Here is a 10,065-nt window from a genome sequence, read left to right as displayed (position 1 = left end):
TGGAATACAGTCTCATTACCACTCGCTAATGTGAAGTACCACAGAGCAGATGTCCGAAGCCTTGCTCAGTGTGAAACGACAGAGGACCCCTGACAGGGCCTTTCCTTCGACTTCCACAGGACCCACTGTAATGGAGAGGACGTCTGTGGCTGCCCATTTAAAAAGCATTGCCCTCACAAAGCTTGCAGCAAAGTGGCCATCATACTAAGAGCCTTCCTGTTGTGCTAAGGAGGAGTCCTCATTAACTGATATCACTGTCAGAGTAGCTGAGCCTCAGTGTGAGCAGCAGGGGTTGTACTGCATGAGAAAGCCCCCCCCCAATGGCATTGCTGTGGGTTAATAGAGCCCCAATGAGCTGAAAGGTGAGCGTCTGCATTCGGAAACACAGGACAGACTGTGAGAAGCACAGCACAACCCAGGGCAAGAGCTCAGGCATCCCTAGTCCAGGGGCACCAGGCTGCTGCAGAGGCCTGCATGGCAATATCCGCATGCAGCAGTAAGCTACAGGGAGTCAACAGCAGTGTCCCAAGAGCAGTCATTTCTACCTGTGAGCCCAGCAAGCACAGCCAGTGTCCTCCAGGATCTAAGAGTCCAAGGGGCTTGGGCATATTTGCAGGCTGCCAAGCACACCCTCAGGCTTTCTTCAGCAGTAGGTAATGCTGAGAGGTGAGTGGAGGTGAGGAACATTTGCATTTGTTCATTCGGGTACAATAAAGATACAGACGACTAAAAAACAATTAAAAAAGGCTTTTGACACCATGCTTAGAATAAACATAGCCATTCTTTACCATACAGACTAACACTTTGTACATAAATAATTTGAATGTCTCGCTCTTTCATGGAAAGTAACAGAGAAAAACCTTCAAGGTTGATACACGGGAGCTGGCATTACAAACCGCATAGGATAAAACCCAAATCCTGCATGCATGCATTCTGACATAGAGTTCCAGAGCTGATTTGTACATATCTTCCTCCTCTGTCCTGGAAGGAACTGAATCAAAACCCTCCTTTGAAGACCACACCCATCATCAACCTCTGGTTGTGGAACCCAACCCTGCAACCTCTGCCCTGCCCCTGAAATCCAGACCTTTATAGTTGCAGTGGCATGAAATCCTTGTTGGCAGCTGCAGGAGGAGCCACTGCATTCTCCAAGGTGCCTTATTCATAGGTTTTCAGAGACTGCTGAACTAACTAGGCCTACTGCAGCTGGGTCCCTTGCAGCTATTTCTATTTCTTGACTGACAAGCTGGTTACTGAAGCAGCAAGGCTAGGTATTGCACATTCTAGCAACATTTGACTAAAATTGAGCGCGTTCATGAGGAACAGCAGAGTGTGGGAACAGAGATAAACAAGCCAGCAGGGCTGTGGAGAAGGGAGCATTCTGCAGTGAGAAATCTGAGCTTTGATCAAGGAGACAGCAGCATTTGACTCAGCCTGAGCTGGCAGGGAGATCACATCCTAAAGCAAAATAAAATATGTCATTCTTTTCAGTAGATGAAATTCTCCCCAACGGTTTGTTCCTCCCAGGATCGATCGTTTTATGTGATCTCATTGTCTTTAAAGTCTTCCCCCTGTGGAAGCTGATCGTTTAATATAGACGACAGCATTAACATCCGGTATCAAACCAGTCGGACTACTCTGAAACGAGGCGAGTGGGCGTCCTGGAAAAGAAATAAAAATGCAAGTTTAACAGAGGAGATAGATAGGTTCATTTTGACCCCATGCTATTTCTCCCAAAAGACACAGGAACATAATACTTTCTCAAAGGAGGGTCGTTCTGCCCTGCTGTAGATGTGTTTTACACTCCCAGAGTACTCCAGACACTGATTGAGTTCAGTAAGTGTGCACAAGGAATGCAAAATCAGGCCCAAGAAGCCTTTATGTCTTGCTTTGCTTTACAAAGTTACACTAAGAGGGACTGGCATGTTCCCACAGCTCTCATTAATTCAAACAGCAAAGTTAAGCAGGCAGCATTTCAGAGGCCTGCCACACACTTTTGTCACCTTCGGTTGCAAAGATTTACTCTAAAAATGTGAGGAAGAAAAGCTGCAGCAAGAGAAATGTAACAGACTGCAGGCATGGTGCTGGAGGGCAAGGACCAGCATCCGAGCGCGGCATTGCAGAAAGGATGTTCTCTTCTATGTGGCTTCTTATTCTGCATCATTTTGCACAGTTTTAAGTGCAGCTCCTTCCAGTAATGCACTAACACAGCAACTAATATCCACCCTGTTAGGAGACCAGATGGGACACATCACGCAGAATTCACGCAGTCCATTGTTAGCACGAAACTGGCTCTGAGAGTTTTGTGTTGTATCAATGTGAGCGCTCTTATGTCAGTAGTTAACCATATGCCAGTTCCATACAGAGCCATGAAAGATTGTATTTTTGTTGTTTTAACAGAGTATGTCATGTGAGCTGACAAGGCATGATTCTTCAGCACTGCCACTTAAAACACTCCGTTACCTCATTTAGTGTTTTACTTTACGAGTAACAATTTAGCCCACTATTGAAGTGTCAGCTAAACGAGGTAATTTAGAACATAATTCTGAAAACATGCTAGCTATAAAAGGCTATAATCAGAGCTAATTACAGTGACATTTGTGAAATCCACTGGTTTGGGGCTTTAGCTTTGATGAAGGGGATAACAACTTGTAAGCTATGAGTCTTCCAATTATGACAATAGTAACCACCTACTTTTACACAGCTGCTTTCATCTCAGAAAAACCCACAGCTTTTTGCAAACTATATATACCAGGGGAATTGTTTCACCTACACCAAAATGAAGCCATCTTTGCATGAATAAGTAACAATACATAGCAGTGCTGTGCAAAAATTGGAGAGGAAAATTCAGAAAAATATTGCATGTTCTGAAAAGGCAGAAGAAATCCAAAGGAGAATGAAGTTTTTCTCTTACATCAACACATCTCTCCTTGCAAACGCTCTGGATCCTTGGATGCCCACCATGGCAGCCAGCTGCCTTGAGAATAAGAAAGTCAGCTTTTCTATGCACCTGTAGACCCAAGGCACTATGACAGAGGGCTTATCCCCACTTATGAATGAGGAAGCTGGGGCACCGCACGGTCATTGACTTCATGCTCCTGTCATAGGACCTTCAGCCCTGGCCGAAGCTCACCTGTCCATGTCCTCTGCTGGGTGACAATAAAACTTTGACACTGGGATTGGGAGTTGCAAATTGCGGCAGCTTCCTCAGCACTGTGCACCGAGAGCAGACACCCCAGGTGGCTGTAGGAGGGCCAGCACTTATAGTTTTCTACTTCCACAGTTCGGAAGCCCTTTAGGGAGATGTATTCTGGGAACAGAAAGATGGTATTTAGAGAAATTAAGTGCACGTTCAATGACTAGTTGCAACACTTTCTACTTTGCACTCTAGTGAAATTCTTCATGGAAATGAGATAGCGATAGATTGAATCGACCTGCTTAAACGGAGCAAGTGGAGCTGCAAAAGTAGAAAACTTCCAAATCCTTACTTTTACTTCTGCTGTCAAGCACTGGACAGCAATTCCTCAACAGATAACGATAGAGAGGCAGAGCTCTCAAGTTCCTGTAGAGAATCAATACGGTGTGAAGGGACAGGGGAGAGCCTATAGGGGCACATGAGAGGGCAGAGGCTGTAGCAGTGGGCTGCGGTGTGGATTGGCGTTTCTAGCAGGGCTCCAGAGGAGCCAACACCACAACAGTCACCTCAGCCCCAACAGCAGCACCAGTTCCCCAGGGAATCGCAGATCTGCCACATGGCAGTGTGGGGTGTGTTGGTGAACCCACACCTCACGGTGTGACCCACAGGTACAGAAGATTTAGGAACCACAGCAGAGGAAAGGGAAGCTAGATTTTGTTCCAGCAGAACATAAAAGGCTTGACAAGCCTGAGCAGGCAATGGGAAGGCTATTGTTCACTGACTAAGAGTCTCTCCCCACCTTCCCACACCTCTGGGATGGTGATCACGTTAGCACATTGCTACTGGGCCAGCTGCTAAGTCAACAGGTAGGTGTCACTGGAAAACACTGGCAATTCCCGTTAAAACTGCCGGTCCTTCAGCACAAATGCCCAGATATTTTTGTTCATAAATGGGCCGATTCCAGCTCCTCCGAACACAAAGGGATTTCCTTCCTCAAGCTGCCATCACTCCCCCACCACCTCAAGAAAACACTCGGGAAAATGTAAGCCATGGGAACTGCTGGATTTTCCAAGCCTTCCAGTAGGAAGGATGATCAGCCACATCTCTGCCACAGAACTGCCTCATAAAAGCTCCTTTATCCCCATCAAACAGGAGAATGGTCTTCAGAAAGAAAAAAAGAAAGAAAAAACAAAGAAATATAGTAGGGCAGCAAGACTCTAGCTACCCTGCCACACTCGGCTCAGTCAGTGTTGCCACCCGCCCACACTTTGTGCTCCTACAATAAACCATGCTGACCGGCCAGAAGCCATCGACTGAAACAGGGGAAGATTGCATATCAACCTGGAAAACTGTCCTATTTGTCAATAGAATAAGATGACCCTGAAGGGAGGAGAGTATGCCAGACTCTAGCTCACTTCTCTAGTCTAGCTGCGTAAGCTATAGCAAATATATCAATTCACTTAAAACCCAGGCTGATGCACATTCTCAAAACAGTATTTAGAAGCAGTGCCAACATATGTTCATATGTATGCCAGATTGTCTGTACTGCAATTACACCGCAAAACAATGCAATCAGGCATAACTCCCGTGAAGAAGCAACAAAAGATTGCTCAAATGAGGGAAGAAAAAAAAGATACTTTGGTGCTTAATTCTATTCCTTGTGACTACAGAGTGTCCGAATGTAAGAGAGATCAGAATTTGGCCAATACAACCTTCCTTGCTCCCTCAGGGATTATTACTTATAGCGTTTGAAATCATGTACCTTTTAAAAGAAGAGGTCTTTTCTGTAGATAGAGCCCAGACTTGTACAGATGTAAAACCTTTTCAAAAGCTTTCAGGGTTTCGTTTATTCCATATCGTAAATCACCTACATTTTAAGACAAATTGACAGAGATGAGTACTTCCACGAAATACCATTTATAATCTAATAAAAAAGCCTTGGTTTATGAATGTAGCTGGTACCTGTTGCGTTCAGAATATCACTCAAAGAGGGCTGCAAAGCAGGGGGTGCAGAGTGTGGCAGAAGATAGGTGAAAAAATACCTGCAAAAATCCCACAGGCTGATTAGAATACAGTCACTCAGATTCCTTAGTGACTAAGTTATCTACATTTTCCTCTGACTTCATTAGCCACATGTGACTAGTGAGTCTACTTTCGCTCTTAAATTATGTTTGAAAGCTTCACTGGCATCTCACAGACCATTCCTGTGGATGAATGCGGAAGCTTGGTCTTTACAGCACAGAGTGCAGCCAAGCACTACACTTTAGCTTTCAAATAATGGAGCTTTCCCTCGTTCCTACTCCTTGGGTCAATTTTTGTGCACTAAGCAATGGATTTCCCATCAACACAAGACCTATATAAAAGAAGACTCATGCAAGACCTTTTTCTTGCCCTGAAAAGATTTGGCATCCCTGGAAACGTAGAGAACCCATGGAAAGGTAGAACACTCTCTTATTTATTCCCTGCACCCTCCAGAAAACTCCTGTTCTACAAGAGACAAATGCATTACTGCAAGGTTGTAACAGTCTATGCAGGGATTCACCCTTTAACAGCAAGTCCCGCCAATAAGGGCTCCCATAATAAGACATTCTGCATAAATATCCAGCTGCCAAGACTTCCACTTTCACCTGACCTGCCAAACATCAGTGGTAAGTAGAGGTCATCACATTTTAAGGATTAGTTGGTGGTCTACATGAAGTGATGCAGCAGTCTCAGCCTCTTGCCCATTATTTGGGTGTTTCATTACTGTTCCATAGCTGCCCACAGTTTTGTTAGAGCGACACGGAGTTCAAGGGAGAAGTTAGCTAGTCCGTTCCCAGCACCAGCAGGTCAAAGTTGATGTGCTTTGGCAGGCAGCCTGCCTTGCCACTGCTTCCAGCAAACATAGCTGGTGGCTTTCAATCGTTGAGGCTTTTAGTAGGACCTGTTTGGCAAACAATAAATTCACAGGTGCAACCTTTGAAGCAAATTTCTAGAGGGCATTGGGGAAAGGGAGCAGTAGAAGAAGGATGCCTGCATTCCCCCTGGATAATATAACTAAACTATTTTCCTGCCTTATAAGGAAAATAAACTTGCTTCAAAGTGATCCTTAACTCTCCTCTGACAGAGGTGAGGGGGAAACACTGCAGGGAAGCAATGTGAGATACTACACGCTACATGGCCTTGTGTGAGTTCAAATAAGCCAGATTTTTTCCCCTAGCTAATTGGACATACCGATATGCATTGAAAAGATTCTTCTTTTCATTTATTCCTTCACATTTCCCAACTGTAGAGCACTTGAGAGGAAAGCTTTTTGTAGGGAAATCGAGTGTGCAGTCATTATCTTCCTTGCATGACAGTTCCTCAGTGCTGGCATCATCCATGTCTGTCACTTTTAGGTTTCCATCCACCATAACAAACTGCCTCGGCTGGAAATCCAAGAGGGCTATTGAACCCAGGGGGGAATGTGCCAAGTAAAACAGCAGTTTCACAAGACTCAGGCAAATCTGAGAAAGAGAAGATGAATATGCATGGGGAAAACAGATGAAAAACAGCTATTAAATTGGAAGTAGAACAAAGGGGAGGGCATTCACTGAAATTAAAGGCAAAAAAGCATATAGCATGTAAAAGGTAACAGGTTTTGTGCGCTACAAAATTTCTTATCAACATTGCCACAGGATTTGACTGTGGTAAGTAGTTCAGCAACATTTTTTAAAAATGCGCATACAAGAAGAGACATTTGCAGTTATCCTAACTAGAGGAGAAAGCTGTGAGGAAAACAATAGCAGCCTTCATGTTTCAGGACCTATACTGATTTGCTAGCTGAAATCAGAAGGGTTTTTTTTCCTCCCCACTCTGGCATAGAATTAATATATTCTCCTCCTTTCCCCCGTGCTGCTCCATACAGACCAAGGCTCTGTGGTCATTAATACTAGATTCATGTGTTGCTGCATCACTCAGCAGTACAAATTTGGGCTCACAGTCGTGCTTCTGAAGAATTAGCCAAAGCATGTAATATATTTTATGCCAGCTTTTTGCTTTTATGTCAGCTTTCTGGCAGCAGGGAAAGGCCAGACAAGACCTGATCTGACATAAAGCCTGGTAGGCAATTTTTGAACAGACTAGAGCTAGAAGAGTGCATTTTTCCTGACCCAGCACTTCAAGTAGCTGCAGCACTTTTCATTCAGTATTGGGAGTCCTAGGATCAAATTAACCATATCATCAGCTAGGTGTGCTGCAGTCAGAGCCGTACCACGTCTCTCTGCCTGAGATAGTCATCTATGCAGGCACAAGGTTTGCTCACTTGGAACCACTCACAGAATCTCTGGTATCTGATGTGGCTCGTTACAGGGGAAATCCCATCCATTTAGATGCCCAAATTAGGAAACAGGACTAGACAGTGTCAGTCTACGTTCTGCATTAGTGTCTTGAGCAGTTGAAAGATTATTACAATCTTAACGTCACTATACCAAACCTTGCCACCAGCAAATCCAGTAACATGGGTTTCTCAGCTCTGTAGAAGGCTTCTACAGTTTTGAGAAGATGAAATGCATGGAAAGCTGCATAGAAGCCAGTATAAAGCAGTTTGCTAGCAAAAGTGGGACTCTACAGGTCAGGTGAAATGATTCCGGAAGCTTTGACGCTATTTTAACTTCACTAGTGAAGCAACCGAGCTGAAGTGAACCCAGCTTCACTTCCCGCAGCTCAGTGAGTACAGCTGCCACTCTCTCACTCTGCCTTGGATGGCAAGGTTCATTTTCAACATTGGGGACCACATGCAGGGAGGAATTTTATTTTGGGAGTTTTGCTGTGTTTTTATTTTACCCAGAGAATTTCATATTGGCATTAAGGCACCCATGCTTCTACTTGATGCTCTCCTTCCTCCAGGGAAGGAAACAAGTAGCAATCAGCCCCCAACTGAGACCTTGCGGCGAAACTGTAATACAAGCCATAACCAAAATAACTGCCATGTCATAAGTCATTTATGTTCATGGGGAGCTTAAAAGTCTCGATGCGTAATGTTTAGGAGACAAGACCGGTATCCGGAACAGGGATGTGATCCTATCACCTGCAGCACGAAGAAAGCAATTTAGCAGTGTTGGTATTACAGTAATACCTAAAGGGCTAAGATCAGAAACATCATGCAAACACGTAACAGGAGAAAGGCTGCTCAGCTTGCTGCCTAGATATAGGTAACATACAGGCAACAACAGACACATAACAAGGTGAGGTGGCTTTCCTGAGTCAGTCCTGGTCTGCTAATGTGGCTGGCTATGAAAGTCATTAGTCCCTCTGCAGAGGGGACCAACAGAGGGGAGGCTAACTAAAAATACAACAGAAAACTGAGTATTATGCACCACCCCAGCCCTGAGCAAGGTTTTGCTGCCATTTCTTCCCAGCAAAATTCGTCTTTTAAGTCGCTTTAGAGAAAAGGAACCTATTGGTGAAACTCTAGACTATGACTATTTTTAACATAATTTAAAAGGAGAGAAAGCAAAATTATTTAAAGGTAATCTGCGGGAGCAAACAGTGTCAGCATGACAATCCGGTTTGCCCTGGCAGGGCTCTTGGCATTTACTCAGTCTGAGGTCTAAAAGCTACCGACAAAACTCCCTTTGTTTTGTTTTCTTACTTTGAATCTCTCTTCCCAGGGGGTCTGCAGAAGCTGAATCATCTCCAGGGGGGATCCCAGCTCCAGCATAGCTGTGACCTTTACTTCAGGATCTCCACTACTATCATAGCATTGACCATGCAGCTGCAGAGAGAAAAGGAGAAGTGTCAGAGCGGTGTGAGCTAGCGAGGATGCAAGGAAGTCCAGGACGGCTTCCCAGGCAGCAAGGGAGGTTTGGGGGGGGGGGTTGAAAAAATACTGGCAGATCGACTTAGCCCTCGGGGTTCGATTACAGCCGCCGGCAGCACCGGGCGCGCTGTGCCCAGGACAAGCCGGCGCCGTGCGGCGAAGCCGAGCGCGGGGCCGGGGCCGGGGCCGGGTCCGGGCCGGGTCGGGTCGGGAGGCGCCGCGCTCCCGCCATCGGCGCCCCGGACGGCCGCGGGCAGCGACTGATGCAGGATGTGGATTTGAGGAATTTCCCTACCAACGAGGCGCATCCCACGCATGAAGGACAGTCACTGGCGGCCGCCTTGACACATCCACAACCCCCCGCCGCCCGCCCGGGCCGGTTTCGCCGCCGCTGGACGGCACCGGCAAAGTGGTCCATAACGGAGCCGGGCGCGCCCCGCCGCCGCCGCCCCGCCGTACCTGGACGATGCCGGGGTGTCGCAGGCGCTGCAGCAGCGCCACCTCCTTGAGCAGCTTGTAGGCGGCCAGGCGGTGGCAGCCGGCGGGGGCCGCGTAGCGCTGCACGCACTGCCGCACCTCGCGGCCCGCCCCGTGCACCGACTTGAGGGCCACGGCGCCGCCGCCCGCCAGCGCCGCCCGCAGCACCACCTTGGTGAAGCCCCAGCCCACCACGCTGACGCCCGACACCCGCCGCAGGTCGCCGCAGCCCAGGGCGCCCGCCGCCCCGCCGCCGCCGCCGCCCGCCGCCAAGCGCCGCAGGTCGCGCCGCCTCTGCCGCAGCTCCTCCAGCAAACCCGGCGGCAGCGGCGGCGAGCCCGGCTGCCCCTCACCGCCGCGGCCGGCCAGCAGCGCCAGCAGGGCCAGCAGCGCCAGCAGCGCCGCGGCGCTCAGCCGGGCGCCCCGCCGCGCCCGCGCCCGCTCCGCCGCCGGCTCCATGGGGAGCGGGGCTGCGCGCTGGGGCCGCTCTGCCGCCGCCGCCGCCGGGGAAGGCGAGCGCCGTCGGGGGCGTGTCGGGCCGGCCGCCTCCCCCGGCGCCGGGCGAGCCGCGCCCCCGCCCGGCCCCGGCCCCGGCCCCGGCCCCGGCCCCGGCCCCGGCGGTGCCCTCCTCTTCCTCACGAGGCACCGGCACGGACGCCGCTGCTGGGGGGAA

The 10,065-nt window shown here is 48.5% G+C and overlaps 1 protein-coding gene across 1 annotated transcript; it reads right to left on the bottom strand.

Moving 5' to 3' along the window:
- Window positions 1-732: 732 nt before the first annotated feature.
- LOC104144518 (extracellular tyrosine-protein kinase PKDCC-like) lies at window positions 733-9,851 on the bottom strand. The gene is made up of 7 exons (XM_068947645.1): window positions 9,375-9,851; window positions 8,748-8,870; window positions 6,350-6,621; window positions 5,099-5,178; window positions 4,899-5,003; window positions 3,134-3,310; window positions 733-1,661 (listed from the first exon to the last, which is right to left on the bottom strand). Exons 1-7 carry the CDS (start codon window positions 9,849-9,851, stop codon window positions 1,558-1,560), a joined length of 1,338 nt encoding a protein of 445 aa, XP_068803746.1. The 3' UTR covers window positions 733-1,557.
- Window positions 9,852-10,065: the final 214 nt, after the last annotated feature.

The sequence above is a fragment of the Struthio camelus genome, chromosome 5 (genome assembly GCF_040807025.1).
Source record: "Struthio camelus isolate bStrCam1 chromosome 5, bStrCam1.hap1, whole genome shotgun sequence".
NCBI classification, from domain to species: Eukaryota; Metazoa; Chordata; class Aves; order Struthioniformes; family Struthionidae; genus Struthio; species Struthio camelus.
This window is presented reverse-complemented; position numbering and strand designations above follow the sequence as displayed.

Excerpts from the sequence above, each read along its gene's own strand:
- LOC104144518 (XM_068947645.1), bottom strand. The coding sequence starts at position 9,851 with ATGGAGCCGGCGGCGGAGCGGGCGCGGGCGCGGCGGGGCGCCCGGCTG. Across the intron at positions 8,871-9,374 it reads GACACCCCGGCATCGTCCAG|CTGCATGGTCAATGCTATGA; the intron begins GTACGGCGGGGC and ends TTCTCTCTGCAG. Across the intron at positions 5,179-6,349 it reads AATCTTTTCAATGCATATCG|GTATTTTTTCACCTATCTTC; the intron begins GTATGTCCAATT and ends GGATTTTTGCAG.